The following is a 21,642-nucleotide window of genomic DNA, read 5'->3' on the forward strand; positions in this document are numbered from 1 at the left end:
TTGAGTTTGACACCCCTGGGTGCACACCCTAATGAAATGTGCTGCGCACGCCTATGCTCTGCTCCCATTTAAATTCCCAGTACAACTCCCGACACTTCAGTGGGAGCAGAGGTAGGCCAATACTGAACTCTTTTAAAAACCCCTAAGGAGGGGATTCTCTCTCTCGCTCCATCCACTGTATGACAGATTAAAGGTTAAAATGCCACTATCCAGCCAGGTGAGAATTCTCCTGGTACAGGAACTGAGGAAGACAGACTCCTTGTAAACCCTAGTGTAGGAGAGACTATGCTGGGAGCAAGATAACAGAACAGCTGATGACACACTGACATAATGAAATTATACTGGGGGGGCTTCCAGTTCCTGGAGCAGCCCAAAACCAAGGTTATGCAAAAATGGATTATAGACATCTTAGCCCCTGCTCATCCTGGGTTGTAAGCTCTGTGATGCATCTGCAAAAGGCATAGCACAGCCTCAGTCTTTAAAAGTACCACATACGTAAATGAATAGTGTTTTAAATGCACTGCTGTAGCAAAGGATTCTGGGATATATGAAATCCAACCTTTGTACTAATGAGAGAACATACATTAACAGAAACAAACACCCTTTTGGAACCTTTAGGTTTGAAGACTAGTTTAGAAGTGACCTATTTGTGAGTCATCATAGTGGTTCCATTCCTATTCCAGCACTCCCTCATGTAGATTATGCCTAAAATTTCCTCTATGTAGAACAGACAATCTTGAAATGATTTTTCCTTAAAAAAACTGTAAGATCTTGGGGGAAGGGATTGTGTTGCCTGTCTAAAATACCTAGCATGTTGCTGATGCTAAATAAAGAAGGTAGCAACTGCTTTTTTCCACACAATGGCCCTTACAGACAGGCTCCAGCATCTGTGTACAGACAAAGATGCCAATCCTTATAGCCAGAAACAAATCAACTAAATCTTAGTTGCCAGGCACAGTTAATCATAAATAAAAATGTGATGCAAACTATGTTGATAGAAGCACAGAAGTTTTAGTGAATCCAGTACAAGAGGCATACTGACTAAATAAGTTAATTACTTTAGCTCTATACTTCTAAACACAAATACCTCTCATACGCTTTGTAACTGAAAATGGAGATATATTATTGGATCCAAGGATTCAATAAATCGTTTTCTGATTGTTAAATTCCTTGTAAACACATGGTAACTTCACATCAATATCAGTTAAAAGAATAAATCTAGAAAAGTAACATTTCAATTATTTCAGTGGTATGGTTCACCACAAAGTGAGCAAGATTACAGTACATACTATATTCCTGCTTGACCCATTGTAGTAATTAATTTGATTTGAATGCATTGTTTCAAATAAATTGTAAAAGGCTAATTTCTTGAGAATGGAATGAAGGATTTTTATTATTATTTTAAAGAAAAATATTTACATACCTAAAAAGTGCCCACTTCGGTGCAATATACTGCATTCTGTTATGTGTATCTTTCTTTGATGTCTCAATGTGATATTTCTATATCATTTCAGTATTTCCACTTAGACTTGTTAGCAGAAACTCAGACCCTCCCAAAAATGTAATAATGGGGATAAGGTGTCCCCAGTGAAATAAAGCAAAATGAAATAGGATGCCATGTGACAACTGAAACATTGTTGCATAACAAAATGATGTTACATTTTAATAAACTATTCCTAGAGCTGCACACATTCAAATCTATGACTAAGAAAAGCTCAGGTCCTTGGTTGTCATGATGGTGAATATGGTATAGAGAGGAAGAAAGTGAACAATAATCATTTATTGAAAATTTTCATTCTAGCTTTCACAGACATTATGTAATTTACATAATATAAAGTTTCCCCTTCCAAGTCATACATTTTAAGCATTTACTCGTAAAACAAGATGTAGTTTTAAAGACTAACAATTTCAGGTTTATTTTACCTTTGACAGATGATGTACATATAAATAACCAACACTGCAGTTAAGTCTCACTGCAAGAGCTTCTTTTTCTGATATTTCACAATGTATCTGCTTTTCTTCCTAAAATTAAAGAATGAAAAACCAGTAAGGGTTTTGGGTGATGAATCTAATGTCCATTTTGCAAAGTTATTTCAGAAATTTCACTTTGAGCATTTACTACTTCAGCAAAACACCAGTGGGAAGTTACAAAATAATTCTGCTGCTACTAGCTGACTACTCTGAGTCCCTATTGTTGAATTCCTTGCATCAATCAAATTATCTCATTACCTCTTTGTATTCTGTTTGTTAACAAGTTGACTTTACAAGTACATGGTCAACCTATTGAAGTCTTAAATTACCCCCATCAAAGATAAGAAGTCTCGTATAAACATCCTAAAACTAAATTATTTTTTTAAAAAGACTTTAGAGGGAAAGAACTTTTGTTTCTCCTTCACAGATTACGGTTAGCCTTTAAAAAAAGGCCTGAGCCAACAAAGTGCTTTGCATCTCATGAGAATAGCTCAAAGGACTGAGGTTTTTAAGAACAGGTTAGACCAGTGGTTCTCAAGCTGGGGCCCGCAGGCCGCTTGCGGCCAATCATCTCACAGCTGTGGGCCATGAGACATCCTCAGGGTAATACAGGTAGTATATATATTGAGTGGATGTGGCCCACATAACACATAGAGAGCTGCATATACGGCCCATAATGGTAAATAGATTGAGAACCACTGGGTTAGACTAATATCTATCAGGGATGGTTTATGTACATTTAATCCTGCCTCAGTGAAGGAGGGATGGACTAGATAATCTCTTGAGGTCCCTTTCAGTCCTATATTTCTGAGGGAGCCAAATACTAATATTTCCAAATACATTTAGGAGTCACTATTTTTGTTCATTTACTGCAATACTTTGCTATTAAATAAAAATTGTGACCAACTTGATTAAATTGTACCCATTCTGTGGATGGATTAACTAACACTTTAAGCAGAAAATCTTGAGTATTGTCAGCTTTCCCTACTTAGAGGTTTTTCGTCAACCCAACTCCATGGGTCTAAGCTCAGGTAGGTAGCCTGAGACTCCGCTCATGCCACAACATCCACAGAGCTGTATTTAGTGCCTCAGTGTAAGCCCCACTAGTGCGAGTCTGTCTGCCCAGGCTGGGAGGTTCATTCTCAGCCGCAGTGTAGACAGAGCTGTATAGTCTGACTGGTTAATGTGAGACTGTTAAAGGGATTATGGTGACACAGAATTTCAATTCTTACCAGTTCTAGAACTCTGACGAAATAAAGACCTTTAGGGAGTTGGATGTGGAGAGCAGTTTCATATGCATCATCTCCAGCATTGCTCAGAGAGATATTCAAAAGTAAAGTCTTCATACTTCCAACTGCAAGATATGTTTTCTTTTCATGAGGTCTATAAAAATAAAAAATATACTTAAAGTGTTGTTTTGTATGAGAAAAACAGATACGTATGGCATCTATAAAGACAAGTGACCTAGGTAAAAAGAAGAACGTTTGGAGGTGGGCAGGGGGAGAAGCTAAACCCTTTCTTTGATTTCAGTGTGGTAAGTTACTTGAAAAAGCCCAATTGGAGGTTACTGGTCAAACAGGTATTAGCTCAGTCTTCTAGCTGAAGGCAACTCAATCGTCCACCATTAAAATAGTAGTCCCACCATAGTGTTTCATTTGCATTGTACTTTTTAGCATCTTAGTAATTGGAGTACTGGTTCAGAGATGCATGATTAAGTTAGGAATGCTGCTTACTCTTCTGCTAGGTCTTGTCCCACACAGAGATATAGAGGAGTGTCTTCCTGCTTCAGAATCTCCAAAGGGAAGTTACTCCTATGCAGAGGAGCCACATGAGGCCTATGCACCACTTAAGCCCTCAAATTAAGGCTTAAGTGATACATAAGCCTTGGCAGGCCCTCTGCACAGGAGGAGAATTTCACGCAGAATGCAGAGCACTAGAATGAGGGTGGATTTATCAACTGAATCTATTAAAGAAACATTCCAATAGTGTGATAAGTAGGTACGTAAGTTGTAGTGCTTATGTATGGTTGAGTGTTTCTGGTCTCACTAGCTTGGTTTTTCTCTGCCTGCTATTGATATTCGCATTATTGATTTTTAAACTTATACATAGTGAAATGTTTGATTAAAGCTTTGCCTTTATATCCCTATGTGTTGCATGAGGCTGCCATTGTCAGCTCTCCTTTGAGGTGTGGGACTGAGTTACTGAGAGACAGGACAAAGGAAGGTGAGTGAACATGCCTATTTTTATGTTCTACCAAGTGTTCTATAATCATGTTACAAATGAAGGTACCTGAAAGGTTCTAAAAGTAAACTGCAGTTTGACATTAAAGTTTAATTAAGACTTGTACAAGAGCTGCCTAGAAATAGACATTTATCAAATATTCTGGCTTGAAACCAAAGCATTAGTCACTGAACACCTTTGGGAGATAAGTTGGCACTTAGACAAGCAACAGAAGGCGAAAGCACTGCATAAGCAGCTAGGTTCCAAGACAAGATCAAATGAAAAAGAAACAGTGTTAACATTTCAGTAGCTGGATTTCTAGTTCTCTTTACATTTTGAAGTTATTTTACCACATTTACAAAATTGCTATTCTACTCTTTTCAGGTATACATTTTACTACATCTTGATTCATGAACAAAGTGCCATCAAAAAGATGCCCACCAGATTAGTACATGAGTGCAATAAAGCACCAGGTGCACATCTGGGAGGGTGACAAAGCTGAACTAGAGCTTTTCCCTAGTAATCATATTTCATTCTTCATTAAAACATGCATAATGCATACTTGAAATTTATAGAGCAGACCAGAATCTAAGCAATTTAAACAGAACAAGATAGTGCATACATGCTGAACTCAATAATTCAATAAGTAAAGGACAAGATTAAAGTGAAGTATTTCAGTGACAATCCCTGTACAATTCCATTCATTTAAGAGACATTTCTTTGGGATTTTTTTAAAGCATTTACTTGGCTGTTCCTGGATAATGAATGCATTCTGTCTAGACAAAATAAATTAATGCTTCACAGCTAACCAGTTTTATTCAAAATACTAGGGCAAAAAGTAATTTAAGGTGATATTTCACACTTTATCAAGATATGTAGCCCATTTGTTTTGATTGAAAAAGATGGCGCAAATTCTCATACTCTGTGGTACTCTATTTTCCTCCCTTAAAATGTTATAGTATTGTAAAACTGCTTAACTTGAATTAACACTAATGAAAATACTCCAAATCCTTTATATAAGAAAAATCCTTAAAGCTTAAGAAAATGGTTCGGAGCAGGTTAGAAGAATCTCACTCTGAAGTCCATGAAGACTCAAAACCTTGTGCCCAGAATCTCATAAGAATCATTAATCAAAATTACATGATTAAGTATTATTCATGTATCATTTTCAGATGTTTTACAAGATGAAACTAGCAGCTCAATTCAATAGAACCTGTAAAAATCTGAATATTCATAAAAATCATGACACAAATTTAATCGGGACGCTAGTTCCATGTTGTATCAGGCTATGTACACACTGATGGCGGCAAATTCGCTGCTGTCAGATCTATTTTTCCGTTTCGATTGAGCGGCAGTGAAGACATGCTCAATCGATCTGGAAGTCAATCTAATAAAACCACCTCCAAAAAAAGTGTACCATTGCGTCGACAGGAATGCATTTCCCATCAGTGCAGCACAGTGAAGAAGGCGCACTAAAGGGAAGTTACAAAGTAAACAGGAGTTACGCAAGCTAGTCTGTGTAGCTTTCGTAACTCCCGTTGACTGCTATTAAATTTTGCTGGCAGTGTGGATTTGTCCTCAGGGATATGCAGCAGATAAAATTCTCCAGCCCTCAGAGTTTGCAAGGAGACTTTGAAGCCTGATTCTAAGCATGATATCCAATGGATAGACAGGTTTAAACCAAACGAAAGGAAGTACACAAGACATAGTCAACCTGTGGAACTCATTGCCAAAGGATGTTGTGAAAGCCAAAAGTATTACTGGGTTCAAAAAAGAATTAGGTAAGGTTCATAGAGGATAGGTCCATCAATGGTTATTACATAAGATGTATGCACTGTTGTTGTAGACATGTCAGTCCCAGGATATTAGAGAGACATGGTGTGTGAGGTAATATATTTTATTGCACCAACTTCTGTCAGTGAGAGAGATGGTCGAGAGATGGTCAGGGATTCAGCGCCATGCTGTGTGTGTCCCTAAGCCTCTGACACATGGGACTAGACAACAGGGAATGGATCACGCAATAATTGCACTGCTCTGTTCATTCTCTCTGAAGCTTCTGGAACTGGCCACTATGTGAAGACATGATACTGGGCTAGATGAACCATTGGTCTGACCCAATATGGCCACTCTTATGTTGAGGAAAGGAGGAGAGAGAAGGCATGAACAGATTTTTAAAAATCTTACTCAAAAAGAATTCTAAGTGCCTTGGGTAGGAATGCTGTCACATGAACTGAAAACTAGCTGAAGGACTATAACAGGTAATGATAGATAGAAATGTATCTCACAGAGGAAGAGTGTTTAGTTTAGTTCTGCAGAGATCCAGTCTTAACAAATTGTCATGCATTTAAATAAAATTAATGGTCTAGTGTGATGATGAAATGATAGTAAATTGGAAGGTGCTGTAAACATCTGTGTGGACCAAGAAATACTACAGAGGACCTAAAGAGATTGGGAACATGGGTGAAAAGTTATAAAATGAGATTTAACTTGGAAAATGCAAGCTAGTATATCTAGGGGAAAAGAATCCAAACTACACATAATATCCAACCATCTGGTGCTTCAATCATTAGTGTAAAATAGTACAGCCAATATTCTTAAGTAGTTCTTTTCCTTATTTCATAATTGAAATAGTAAATACAGCAATCTGCTACCACAAAAATGAAGTATTTCCTTTTGTACACGAAGTATAGTATCGTCATAACAGCAGTAGAAAGAGTTTAATTTTTGTCAGTTAAAAGGGATCTAACTTTTGGATATGCAGCAAGTTACATGTATCTCTTTACATCTGGATTAGAAATGTAGAACTAGATGTTCATTTTATAAACAACAAAATGCTTTTTGGTAATAATATCTTATAAGTAAAGAAAAACTGTTCTTTTGTATAAAATACATTACTATTACACTTTCTGAAAACTGAAAAATTGTTTGTTTAAAGATCTTTCATTGGAAACCAATTTTTATCCTGTAATGTTTTCTTAGAGAACTCACAGTCTACTTTTGCAAATTAATTTTACCTAGATAGCAAGGAAAATTAAATTAGGGAAATAAAGCCCTACTCAGTCTATTTCAGCAGACAGAAGTCACATTGTACTTACTTTGGAAATGCAAGATTTCCAGAAACTTTCAAGTCAGCAGAACAGTTTTCTTTGGAACAAAATCTTGCAAAAACTATCTGTGATGAGACAACAAAAGTAAAAATATTTCAAAACAATATGTATACAGAAACAGTTGCAAAGTAATTCTAATGCATATATCACCATGTTGTTATCTAAGCATCATGAGTGCCCAATAGCCCTTGCAACTGAAGGAGAAACTATATCAGGTGGTGACTTGCTATTTCTCTGCCCACATGCTGTGTACATAGGATAACAGACACAGCATCCTGTCTCACGTTCAGTGTCTTATTCTTGGATCAGCAGAGATATGATCAACCAATTCTAAAAGGTACACACAAGGACAAGGCCTTTTAGGAGATCCAGAACTGAAGTTCCTGGGACAGTTCTGCAGTCTCCTATGATAGGGAAGCAGCTATCCAGGCAACATAGTTTATCTCAATAAAGACTGCCTGTGTGATATTAGGTTTCTATGATAGTAGTAATGTGCATTGGTTGTGTCAGTGCTGTGGTTATTGAACTTCCACAGATGTCACTGTATTGCAGCATGGCACTCAGCAAGATTCTCTTTTGTTAACACTGTATGGATCCTGAAATAGATACAGCAGAAGTAAAGATATTTTGCCAGTTAGAAGAAACCTGTAGATATCTCATTTCTGGCTGTCAATTTTATTTTGAATTTGTGAAACTTGCTACTGGTGAAGAAACAGAATAATCTTATTTAAATTTTGCCAGTTACAAATCATAAGAGTACTTTTGCTCTGGCAGGGTGGGGGATGGAAAGGAATAGTTTCTCAAAACAAAAGGCTGCTGATAAATTTGCTAACAAATTTTTTCATGCTTCATTATTGTACTGTAATGTACAGTTTTCCAATCTTGAAAATGTGTTCCTTAGTTATACTGCAGCTGTGTGAAATTTGCTTTAGGTAAGGATTTAAAATGTGTTTTCATCTTGTTGAAGTTCAAACAAAAATATCCGTATCTTAACCTTGCTTTTTAAAATGTCTTTTTCTTTCCTCTGCTGAAGAACTGGTTCAAGTGGTGGGAATTCCTCTACACGTCTTTTCTTTAGAACATGACGTCCAAGACGATAAGTTGCTTCAACATGTATAGGAGTCAGGATATCTCTTACATCTTTCTATGAAAATTGGAAACCTAATAAGTTAATCATATAAAACAGACATGTATATGAAGAAAACATTACAAATTTATCTCTATTTTCACATGTACAATCACTTCCCAAACCACAGAAGTGAACTCATCTTCCTTGAATATACTTTTTTTGCTGTATTTCTCCATGACTTCTGTGTTAATTTTCAGTAACAATGATGAGAGCAGTCAATTCATAACTGAAGAGTGTATTTTATGATTAAACAATTGGTAATTAAAACTTTGTTTGGTTGAAGATCCAACAGAATTTTCTTTGATTGGTTTCTTTTATGGTCATAGCTTAGTAATGTTGCATCTTACAAGTAAGGGTAAGTGAAACAGAAGGGAAATGGACAAGTAGGACAAACTCAGACAGGTACAATGGATCAGATATTTCTGTGAAGTCTAAAAAAGAGCTCTGCTGGAACACAAATATAGAATTATGGAGCTGGGAGGGAGGGAGGGAGGGACGGAGTTCCCCAGTCTTTACATTTTGTACTCTGTATTACAATGATTAAACTGCTCAATAAATGATAATTTCAACATGAAACCTTGACCATGTAGGAATGCTGCAAATCAAAGCCCAAATTCCAAATTATCTACTTGTGAAAACTGAACAGCTTGAAGCATTGAGTATTACAATACCAAACGTTCTCTAGATATACGAGATAGACAGCCACTGATTGCCCCTCTACTTGTCCACTGCTTTAATTCTTATCTACAAGCTTGCTTTGGCCAAATCACATGTTATTTAATTCATAATAATTTTCCACAAGGTCTTCTCTGCATCTGCTGTATATTACTTTCATTATACTAATTCACTATTAATTATTCTTTACTCAAAATATATAAATATGGTTTTTTTTAAAGATTGTACTTGACAGGCATTCACACTTATTTATACAAGAATAGAAGACTCAGTGAGGTGATGGGAGCAGTCTTGATATTGCTACTGAAGAATTTAGAAGAAAAAATGGAGTTATATGGGAAAAGTTTATATGAGATCAATTAATGTAATCACAGATTAAATGACAAAATAAGCATGCATAGTAGTATACATGTACAGTTTATCAACAAAATTTCCATTTATTTGTTTTAATTGGAATATGGTAACTGAGAAGTTTTAATATAAATCTTAAACAATCACTTTTAGGTTTCTCTACGTTAACTTTAGGATGAAACAACATCACAGCACTTCCCGCACACAAGCAATGCATACATTTCCAGAGCATAATGTTTTCCATAAACTAAGAGTCCTGTGAGGTAAAATATGAACAGTCTCACTGAGATCACATCACGTGTGCTACTACTAATGGGCTAGACTTTGCTACTCTTATTCACGCTGAGTAGGACCAGATTCACTGAATTCAACAGATCTACCTGAGAAGTAATGTACTCTTCGGGGTGAGTAAAGGTGGCAGAATCATGCCCAGTGCAAAGATAGGACTAAATATTAAAATATGGGGATATCTAAGTTGCACCTCCCACAAAATTCACATGTAGATATTGCCAGAAGAAACCTTTATCCTCACTCAATTATATATAGAAAATAAACTGTTCTAAATGCAGATCTGTACTAGGCCACTGGGCAACCAGGTTTTTGGCTGCTGAGCGCAGCCCTTTTTCTGGGCTTCAGGACCAGCCATATGTACAGCTGATGATGATTACCACTAGTCTCACTATGTTTGGCCTAGTCTTTATATTGCCACCTGAGCACTAATCTGAGCTTCTGCTCACTCTTGCCTAAAGACTTGGGTCCCATAGCCTTATAAACTACCAGATGGATCTATACAGGCAACCTCTGGTCTCTGTGGAGGGAACAGAAAAACGCTTCTAATGTGGCTCCCATTCCTATGGCAGCATGCAGACCTGCTGTACAGTTATTCCCTGATGCTGCTATGGTTCCATCAGGAGAACCCCTCACCTTTGAAGAAGTCCCTTTTGATAGGTTGCTTTTTCCCCAGAAATGGAAGAATCAGCCAATCAGATTCTGCAAGTGTTGAGGGACACCCTAGTGCTCCCTCTCTGTCCCCCTTATTAGCATACTAAGAGTGTTGCTAGATGCTACTGCAGCTAGGCAGCAGCTGCCCCTAATGCTATCCATGCAAAATTATTTACCTATGTAAATCAAATTATTTAAACTTATGCAAACATTCAGATGTTGAAAGTAGAGCATTCAAAGGAAAAAACAAAATCATGGTAGACCCAGCGGGGCAAATTTATCCTGTGTGTAACTCTCTGTTAGTATCAGAGTGGTTACACCACGGAGGAGTTTGGTCAAGTTAGTTAATAATTAAAATTGAATTTGAAAATGTTACAAAAAAATTAAAATGTGTAAACAAAAATATTAAGCAAAAATCAAACTGTACAGTGACCCACAAAATTTTACCAGACCTTCTCTAAATGTAAATACACTATTTCAGTAACTTGTTGAGTCAGTCCAGCACTATTGATTAGATGTTGATGTATATGATGCTCTTGCACCTGTAGTGAATCTGTGCAATATCTTTTCAGCAGGAGCATGTACCCCCCTCCCCAATCATTGTCTGAGGCACAGAACTCCTCCAGCTCCAGGGCCTTGGTGGCGTGGGAGAGGGAGGTGTGCAAGCTCCTCCCAGCCCTGAGGCCACAGGAGGGAGAGCGAGCTTCTGCCGGGGCCAGGGCTGGGGGGACAGAAGAGCGAGCTCCTCCTGAGGCCGGGGTGGGGGGGCACAATTCCAGTTAAATTTCTGAGCACACCACTGCTTCTTAGTAGCCACAACGTTCACCATCTGTCTCTGCCTCTCTTCCCAAAAACAGGGTCAAAAGAGCGTAAAAATAACTGCCAAGATTTTTTAAATCCTATTATCACCCTGAATATAGGAATGCATATATTGTCCTAGTGGAGACATCTGCATAAATGTGAATAGCTGCACATTCCTGCTGACATTAAAGATGCTGGCACACGCTTACAAACAGTCAAGACACTAGTCTCATAAGTAGTCTCACTGACTTATCTGTTAAGCAGCAAAAGGAGGGAAGGTTGGGGGGTGGAAGGGAGAGGGAACCAACATTTACTTCATGGAGAAGGTTATGATCAGCTAGGAGAGACATTTCATTTTATAATTTCTGTGAGGGTATCATAAATTGGAGACTATGTAAAAACTTTTAAAAAGTCGGTAGATACCCCTTACATATATGGCAATGTTACTGTATTAAACAAACAAAATAGATACTAAAGGTTACATTACCTTAAAAAATGCTGGATGACTTTTGCAGGTAACATTGCTGTTATAAATCTCTATACTTTCTGAAATCATATCTGATGTTCCATTAAAAAGAAAGTAAAATCTTGCAGGAGTATTTGTCTTTCTGTTTACATCTACACTTAGATGATAAAGCAGTACTGCAAGATTAAAAAGTAAGTAAAAGGCTTATACAAGAGTATCTTTGAAAAAGTTTATTTTCACTAATTTTTTTATCAGAGTTATACTGCACCACATACAAATGTATCCAGCAGACTCCATAATGTCCATCTCAAAATGCTCTAGAGAGCAGCATGCTAAATGTTTTTCTTAAATCTCCGGAATATAACACAAAGCTATAATTTAACAGAAAAAAATTATAACCACTATTTTTTAAAAGAAAATGTATACACGAAGATACATAATGGGTTCTCTTAAATTTATTTCCCCTCTGACTCAGAGCCAAAATCATCCCTGATATGAGCCTGTGACTCCACTGAAATCAGCATGAAATCTGTGGAGTTGCATGCATTTACACCAGGACTGATTTTGGTGCATTGTTTTTATATTTATCTACTAGAATCTGACCGAGGAAACCCAGCGTCAGTCAGTCACAGAGCTGGTATTAATATATCAGCAAACAATAGATGAGAATAGATGCAATGACAGTAATTTAGTTTAAAATAAATACAAAAAAGCATAAGATCCTAAATCACAAATTGAACACTGTGGATAATCAAATTACAAGCAAACTTAAAACACCATTGTTTTAATACTTCATTGCTTCATTTCTGTCACAACTTAAGTTTGGGTATTCTCGATCTGTTGTACTTCCTCCTGTTGTTGCCATTACTATTACCCAAGACCTGAATTCAACAAGAATACTTAAGCCAGTGCTTAACTCTTAAGCATGCTGAATTGGGGACTGTTGCAGACAAACGTGAAATGACGGGGATCTGAACTCCAAACCTTTCAGTTCACCCTTAAATATTTATTAGTTATGCTTACAATACTTATTTATTCTCCTAGTGGAGACACAAACAGTTTCAATTTTTAAAGCATTTCAATTCACTTAATATAGTAATTGTGTTCTCTTCAAACAACTCTTTCCAATAAAAAAGAAATATGACTGCTTTTATCTAGTCAAATTTGGAAAGGAAAAAAGCTGTTTCAAATAGGTTCATCATGTGAATTCTCAATCCCATGGAGACTTTTCAAAGCAATTATACATATTTAAAGAATCAGTATTATTTATGTAGCTCCCTTCTTATTTTTCTACCATTTTATATGTTAAAACACAATTAAATGCTTTAATCATATAACAAAGGGATTTGTGTAGTAAAATTAAATGTAGCCAACTCAAGTTCTGTAATTCCAATTCCAAGTTCTGCGCTTCTGAATGCTGCTTCTCTCTCTCTCTCCCCCCCCCCCCTCCCTCCTCCCCCAACTGACTGAAGAGAAGAGCAATGCATACAATCATCAAAGCTGGCAGCATCTCATACTGCATTTTCTCCATAGCAATATGGAAGGCTGTAATGGGAAACATTTCTGACCAGGAATGCCTTGGATGAGGACGCTTCCATGTTATTGCTGGTCAGCCAGTATGGGTCTTCACTGATTGTTGATATTAGTTTTTCACTAATTTCCTACCTGCCTGCAATGTGACAATCCAGGACTAATCAAACTGACCCTGCGCATGGAAACTTGCAGGCAAATCTGGTGCTAGGTTTTGTGGGTCCCTATACAAAGTGAAACATCGGACTGCAGATGCACTATGCAAATGAAGGGACATTAGAAAAGTGTAGAAAGTGTAATATTGCTTCGTGCTAGACCACAAAGCATGTTTCGGCAGAGGGGAAGGAGTTTGGATTGGAGACTTTGTCATTATGAAGCAGTGACAAGCAGAAAGTCTAGCAAGTCAAAGTTCTACCTTCACCTCCATTACACTGCTTTTGCCTTTGTACTTCTTTAAGAACTTTAACATAGACAATTCTGCTATGTCCTTTAACCTAGCTGGTCCTAAGGATTTACCAAGTTGCTTAAACTCAGGAGGAGTATGATGATTCAGTGGTGTAGGGCAAATGTGTGCCTTAGAAAATTTGGAGTTCATTTCAAAAGACTATAATAAATAACCAAACCAAATAAATAATGAAACATTCCCTGAGTACTCAAATTCTCATTGAGAACAGAAGAATAAAACAAATTTAGAGCCTTTAGACCGTTCTGTTTTGGAGATGTCTTTTCCTTTGCCCCCCCAAAATTAAAAATTCTGAATTTTTTGAAAATTTAATAGGACTTTAATCTTCCATATCTCAAAAAGAATTTGCCTGATTAGATAGAAGTTTTCTCAAAAACCCTCCTGCAACTAGAGATCACTTATGATACATTTTATTCAGCTTTTATTTGTTTAGATGATTAAGGGTAAAAATTCAGGCATATTAATAAAAAACTAGTTACAACCTTAATTATAGTGTTGCCCCTCCGATACAATGTATGTGACTTCTTTTAGTAGTCATGTTTCATGAGTAGCTAATGAAATATTCATGGTTTTAAGGCCAGAAGGGACCATTATAATTACCTAATCCGATCTCCTGCATAAAAACGGTCAAAGAACTTCTACCAATAATTTCTGTTTCAAGCTTATATCCTGTGTTTGAAGTATTGCATATCTTTTAGAAAAATATCCAGTCTTGATTTTAAGACTTCAAGTGATGGAGAATTCACCACTTCACTAAATAATTTGTTTCAATGATTAACTATCCTTGCTGTTACAAAACAGTGCCTTATTTCTTCTCTGAATTTGTCTAGCTTCAGCTTCCAACCACTAGATCTTGTTACGCCTTTTTTTTTTTTTTTTTTTTTTGCGCAGATTAAAGAGCCATCTACTATCAGAAATCTATTCCCCATGCAGGGATTTGCAAGCCATGATCAAGCCACCTCTTAATCTTCTCTTGAATAAACTAAATTGATTGAGATTCTTTAGTCATTCACTCTAAGGCTTGTTTTCCAGACCTCAAATCATTTTTATAGCTCTTATCTGAAAGCTTTCCAATTTGTGAACATCCTTTCTGAAACGATGGCACCAAAATTGGACACAGTATTCCAATAATGATGTCATTTATAGTGTATTCAGATGTAATATCTTCCTACTCCTACTTGATAGTCCCTGATTATACATCCAAAGATCACATTCATCCTTTTAGCTACAGCACTATATGAGGAAGCTCATGTTCAATAAGTTCTTTGCCATGATTCCCAAGTCCTTTCCAGAGATACTGTTTTCCAGGATAGAGACCCTCATCTTTTAAGTATGACCTACATTTTTTGTTCTTATATGCATGAACTTACATTTGGCAGCTTAGCCAACCGATCCAGGTCAGTCTGTAGAACTGATCTGTCCCTGTCATTATTTATTACTTCACCAATTTTTATGTTATCAGAAAATTTTATGAGCAATAATTCTGTATTTTCATCCAGATCATTTAATGACAATTCCCAATTTACAATTGCTTTTTGTGATCTATCAACTAACCAAATTTTTAATTCATTATATAGGATGCATTGATTTTGTAGAGTGCTATTTTTTATCAGAATGTCATGAAGCTCTGAGTCAAATGTCTTTAAGAAGCCTAAGTACATTGTTTCAACACAATTATCCTTATCAATCATCTTTATCTCATCAAAAATAAGTTTGATAATTATTTTCAACCAGCTTGAAAATTGGTGTTAATTTTTTTAGTTCAAGTCAACAGAAACTCTCCATTGTTCCAAGATCTGTGAAACATCAACATTAATGGTTCAGAGAGCTCCTCAGGCAATTGTTTTTATACTTTTGAGTGCAAATTATTCAGTCCAACCCATTTACAGATGTTTAATTTTAATAGTTGCTGTTTTCTATTCTTCCAAGTTGATGGTGGAACAAAAAAGTATTTCATTATCACTCTAAAACATGAATACATGTTCCTCTTTTTCCAAATACAGAACAGAAATATTTATTGAATTCTGCCTTTTCTACATCAGAATTGCTAATTTACCATCCTTGTCTAGTATTGGACCTATACCACTGTTTGGATTTCTTTTGCTTCATATATATATTTAAAGAATTATTTTAAATTTTCCTTAATCCTACTAGCCAGCTTTTTAATGGTTTTTCATATTGATACCTACTGTGTTCAGATTCGTGGCTTACTAAATACTTCATTTGTTTATTTTCCAAATAGTAACATATTTTACATATAGAAACTGATCTATGTATTCAATAAAAATATTTATCAAGTAGCTTACCAATATCACTGGGGACATCTCGTCCTTTATAGGTAAAGCAAAGCATTATATTCACACACACTGCAGGTTGGCCATTTTCCACACATTCTAAATTAGTTCGATTTACTGCATTAGGATGTTTTAAAGAAGCTTCAACAACCACCACTGCTCTTGTTCTAAGAATACAAAAGGTTTATGGTCACAAAATGCTTCAACATTAATTTTTAATTACCTCTGCACACATTTGTTATTTTCAAATATAAGGTTTATAATAGTGTCTTAATTTATACACTATAAGAATAAAGAGTTTTACATGTTGAATTTGAGGGTTTTATTGCTCCAAGAAGTTTCAGGATGACATTTTCCTTTTGCTCAGAGGTGTTTATTTAAATATCAATGTAGAATAAAATTCTAGAGCTTAATGACTGAAGTTCAAAACACTACAAAGAGCATTAAGAGGTCACTAGCACATTGCAGATTTTTTAATTGCATCTCATAATTTACAATTAAGTCCAATTGTTTTTAAGCACTGAAATATATCAGCCTCACCTCAGCAGCACTGCAGAATCGGCGAGGAAGGCACCAACTGCTACATCTGTACAAAAAAAGAGATTGATGAGTATCATTAGTCAAAAAGATTCACTTCTCAGGCATATGCTCCTTACTAAACATTCACCTTTTGGACTCTCTGGCATAAAGGGACTCTAAAACAACTGAGGAGCTTTTTCTCCAAGGACCCTCTCTCAAGCCAAGGCATAAGGGCCATGGCTGAGCCAAGAGGGACATATCAGCAATGGGGCCACCCATCTGGCAGCTTCCGGAGGCTGCCAAACCTTAAACCTCCAGTCCTCTGTGCCACAAGTTCTGTACTGCACTTCTTGCTCCTGGTCATTCCTTTACTATCTTTGTTGATTATCAAGACAAGTTGATTATCAGTACAAACATTAGATCCTCTTTCTCAATTTATTTAGAAATCCCATAATTCAATGACTACCATGAGTAATCACCATGTTAAAAACTGTGATGCAATAAACAGATTGTGACATCACTGGAGGAAGTACTACAGTGGCTACCATTAAAAAGTCAGTACTACGAACAGATATTATGGTTATTTCCTCTTTTACTGTACTACAAATTTAATTTTAAGCCTGAGATCTTTAATTAATAAGAAATTAATCTGCCACAGAAAGGCTGCTTCCTTGACCTCAGTTTTTCAGCTGTTTTTCTCTTCCAAAATTATGATGATGATGGCCCTTACAGTTTTTGCTCCTTCATTTATGTTAGGAATGTGGAGTAGCGTGGTTGGTTTGTTTCCCATGATCTTACATGTAATTTAATTTATACTACCTTACACAGGAAAAATAGAAACAACGGTTTACCTCACCTGGATAACCATTGTTATCTGCATCAATGCCACTTGATATGGATTGTCCAAACATGCTTAAAGTATTGCTGATTCTGTGTCCTTGTATTCTCTGAAAAATAAAGGACTGACCTAAATGAAAATGAGCTTTTCCAAAAAAATCTAAGTAGGATTTATTTAGGTGGTGACCAATGGGAAACTTTAGCGCAACCAACCTGCACCTTATCCCAATCACTTTTTGATTTTGGTTTAAGTAAATTTGAATCCAATATTGGCTCCTTTGCTGCAAATATTATATCCTGTAATCTCTGCCTAAGAACTATAAAATTCAGATCTTTCTGTTATATTGGGGGGAAGGGAAGCAGATTTCTCCATTGTATGTACATAGTTGTTATAAGAAGGGTATGGTGCTTTAAATGAGAGACCTAAATCCCATTCCTTGAGAGGAATCACCAAATAGAGGGTAGCAAAGAAGCAGGATTTCCCATTCCTGTTCATTGAATAGACCTGGGCAAACAGTTTGGCACTCCCAGACACATACAGTCGATAAACAGGGAGTGGTCACCCAAATATCCATGGTGAGCATGAACCCAGAACTGTCATATATGCCTTGATTGCAGTGGAAATGCTAATAAAACCAATCTCTGTTGAACATAGAATTCTGGAAATATTTATATGCAAAAATGGTCAAGATTGAGATCAAAATAAAAACTATATATTATGTGAAAGGTCAGAAATTCAAAAACTCAAATGTTTTAAAATATATTTAGAAACACCCAGACTCCTGAGTGACGTACTTATACCGACCTAACCCCCAGGGTACATAGCACTATGTTGGCGGGAGAGTTTCCCCCATCGATACAGCTACCTCCTATCACAGAGATGGATTAACTATCCCAACAGGAGAAGCTCTCCCATCACATAGAAGCATCTTTACCTAAGTATTGCTGCTGCGCCAATGCAGTGTCTTAAGTATAGATATGCCCAATGAAATTTAAATTCAATCACTTTTAAATAACTTTCTTTACTGCAATTTTTAAGACAATATCAAGAAAGCCATACCTGTGAGAAGGTTGAAGATATCCCATCTTCCCTGCCATTATATATGTAAATAGCTCCTTCTAGATTATTTTCTTGTGGTGCTCCAATAGCTACATCTGTAGAATGATTTTAATGGAAAATAAAATCATAACTTTTTATAAATCTGGTCTAAATATGGATAATGGCAGCTGTCAAAAGGTATTTTAATACAGGGAAGTGGTATGTAATCAATAAACAAGAAATGTGTTTATAAACAAGAAATATAGTTCTCATTTTGAATTTGTTTATATTTCATGTATTGAAGACAGTGTAGGTTGATATTTTTATATTTAAGGAGTCAAATATTGCTTTTACAAGTTTATAAAATGGCTTACAGCACAGCAGTTGTGAAGTATGATGGTTCTAAATTTTATAAACTATTCAGCAAGAGCACAGGAAGCAGGTTAGATTGGTCCTATAACACATAAAGATCCATTTATAGCTGTAATTTACATAAAATATTTACAAATGTAGCCCTGGTCCTGTAATCAGACAAACTATAAGAGACATCTGCGTGAAACCTCAATTGAGCTCTGCACAGGTACAGGGTTCATCCTAGTAAGTTTGATTTCAGGGCCCCATTTTTTTGTAATGCTTCAGAATGAAGGCTCGCTCTTGCCTTTTTTTAGTATACATCATTCTTCCATGAAGAAATAGAGGGGCTCATGGAAATATCCAATGTCTGAAAAAGGGAATCAGAGTGTAAAGAAAGAGGCATATCAATATTACTGCTTCTGCCCAGTTCTACACTAACAGTTCAATCTAAATGCCTGTCTAGACAAGGTTTATCTGAGGTACATTAGCTTTGGTGACAACAGATGGGATGAGGACTCAATGTAAGTGTGAAGGGATCAGCCCTTCACCTGTGAAAGGTTTGTCTATAGAATGCATTAGTTCACATCAAAGAGGTGTAAATCCTGGTGTGCACTAGCTGGCCATGGAACTAAAAGTTCTCTAAAGCACAATAGTTTAGTCCTGTTTCAAACAGTACTTCCATCAAAGTCAATGCAGTTGTGCCTGATTACAGAGAAGCTAAATCTGGCTTTTAAACTGTTATAATGGGTGACAGAGAAAATGATCAGTGGCCCTTAAAAAGAAAAGATCTCCTTCCATTTCTAAAACTATGATCCATTTGCTGCACTCTGTTGTTCCCGCAAGGATTAAATCTCTAAGGCACAAGGCATATAGTATTACTTTGTCTAAAACAAGTCAATTTTCCCTTTAAATGTCCTTAATATCTGATTAACATGCTTGTATGGGCATGGAACAGGGAAATTAAAGTAACTGGCTTTAAACAAAGTAATATGTTGAATGCCTACATGATTTAATCCCAGTAGGGAGTATAGATGCAAAAGAATAGCAATAGACTAGTACCTAAAACACAAACATAGTTGTTCAAATAGCCAGAGCAAATGATCCAAAAAGAAAGATATGGAGTACATTACTTCAAAATGCACCAAGGGAAATTAACAGATTTTTGGCTTCACTCATGAACAATCTGATTCTCTGCAAAGTGGAATAATAAGCAACGCCAAACCAAAAAACACAAGAAAAGAAAATTTCTGCTGACTAGGTTCAGTCAAATAGTTCTTTGATTGAATCCAGTACCATACTTCAGTGGTTAAAATGTTACATCTCTTTCTGATTAGAAGAAAATATGACAGACAGTTGTTATCTTATTAAGACTAAATATACATTCTTTGGGGTTAAACTCTTCACTTATGTACATCCAACTGACTTCACCAATTGATTCATAGGGTTTAAGCTATTGAAAAAGATAACTTTTTTATATAGTTGTTCATTGCACTTATTGTAGACAAATGGCCTCTCTCATCATTCACGATCTTTTTATATTTCTCTGCCACATCTGTTTTGTTTCTTACAAGTTGTATTTACTCCATTTTCTCCCTTCTCAGTTTTAAGTGGCCTTGCCTCTTCTTCTGCCGTCTCATCTCCCCTAACTCTCTTATCATACCCTTTATATGTCATGTTACCTATTATGTTATATTAGCTGTTAAATGCTATATTACTTATTACACCTTTTGACTGTACACCTCTCTCCATTTAACATATTGTGAGCATTACTGGAATTAGAAATTATTACAATTTGCATGATGATTTCTACATAGACCAGAAGTGTATGGTGTTTATTTAAATAATGTTAATTTGTCATAGCATATTTGACCTTATTTTACCAATCATCATCATCATCATTTGTGTAGGGTTAATCACATAAAGGTAGAAGTCAGTTTGTAAACAGAGTAAGAAGTTTTTTCTGTCCTGAGATCTTACAGTCCAATACAGATAAAACAAAGACAAAACAGGACAAAATGCAGCTACGGAGATTATTGGTGAAGCAGGAAGAAAGATTCTTGAAAGAAGAGAGCGGGAGCTCAGAAGATGAGAAGAGGGTGACTGTTCTAAGACTAGAGGGCTGCGTGACAGAAAGGGCAGAGTCAACAATGTGAGATAACAGAAGCAGTAAGAAGTGCATAGGGAGTGAAAGGTGAATAAAAGGAGACAAATTCAAAGTTGTAGGTGTAGGGTGAATCTGATGTGGTAAAAAGACACTTAGTACCTGTCCATTCTTGGCCCTGGGTGTGATTAGCTATCCCCATATAGATTAACCTTTGAGCATGAAAGCAAAACCTGTGGCTGAGCATATAAAGAGGACCCAAGAAACCAGAAGAGATCTGAGAAGTACTTCCTCTGCCCTCACACATAGTAGAGAAGGCAGGCAAGCAGGCAGCCTGACAGAGAGTAGCTATCTACACTTTACCTGCTAGAGTGGAAAGACTGAGTGCTTCTGTTCTATACAAAGACACGACGCCATGAAAGTAGGTCCAATGGCAGCACTACACAGGCTCACTCTCTTGTGGGATTCCCATCCCATTTTATTTACCCAGTAGCAGCCCCTTCCATCCAAACCAAATGTTTGAAAGCCACTTACCAAGCTAGTTCAAGGGCTGAAGGAGGGCGTGACATAGTCAGAACAGTAGGGGAGGATGATTTCTTTAGCAGTGATGTTTTGGACAGAAGAGAAGTAGGAAACCATGTGTGACACTGAGCCAAAAAGGGTTAAGCATTAGCTGGCTAAATGGCCCAAATTCAACCTTTAAAGACATATTAGAAAAGTATTGAGATGATAATAAGGGCTGTTCCTTATAAATAGCTAACCAAGCCATGTTAGATAAACTACAGCTTTGAAATTTAGACTTGTATTGTTAGAGAATTGGAAGAAGGTAATGAATGTATTCAT

General features: G+C 36.5%; 1 protein-coding gene across 1 annotated transcript in view; it reads right to left on the reverse strand.

The window, feature by feature from the left end:
- The window catches only part of ITGA4 (integrin subunit alpha 4), a 54,212-nt gene that overhangs the window by 13,261 nt on the left and 19,309 nt on the right, over positions 1–21,642 (reverse strand). The window contains exons 11-19 of the mRNA XM_067549088.1: positions 18,366–18,460; positions 17,325–17,415; positions 16,490–16,535; positions 15,962–16,116; positions 11,684–11,838; positions 8,293–8,442; positions 7,287–7,363; positions 3,204–3,354; positions 1,924–2,022 (exon numbers count right to left, since the gene is read on the reverse strand). Coding sequence (XP_067405189.1) covers positions 1,924–2,022; positions 3,204–3,354; positions 7,287–7,363; positions 8,293–8,442; positions 11,684–11,838; positions 15,962–16,116; positions 16,490–16,535; positions 17,325–17,415; positions 18,366–18,460 — 1,019 coding nt within the window. The remainder of the gene's footprint in view (positions 1–1,923; positions 2,023–3,203; positions 3,355–7,286; positions 7,364–8,292; positions 8,443–11,683; positions 11,839–15,961; positions 16,117–16,489; positions 16,536–17,324; positions 17,416–18,365; positions 18,461–21,642) is intronic.

Source organism: Emydura macquarii, unplaced genomic scaffold (assembly GCF_026122565.2).
Source record: "Emydura macquarii macquarii isolate MOO-44397 ecotype Brisbane River unplaced genomic scaffold, CSIRO-AGI_Emac_v2 contig_1253, whole genome shotgun sequence".
NCBI classification, from domain to species: domain Eukaryota; kingdom Metazoa; phylum Chordata; order Testudines; family Chelidae; genus Emydura; species Emydura macquarii.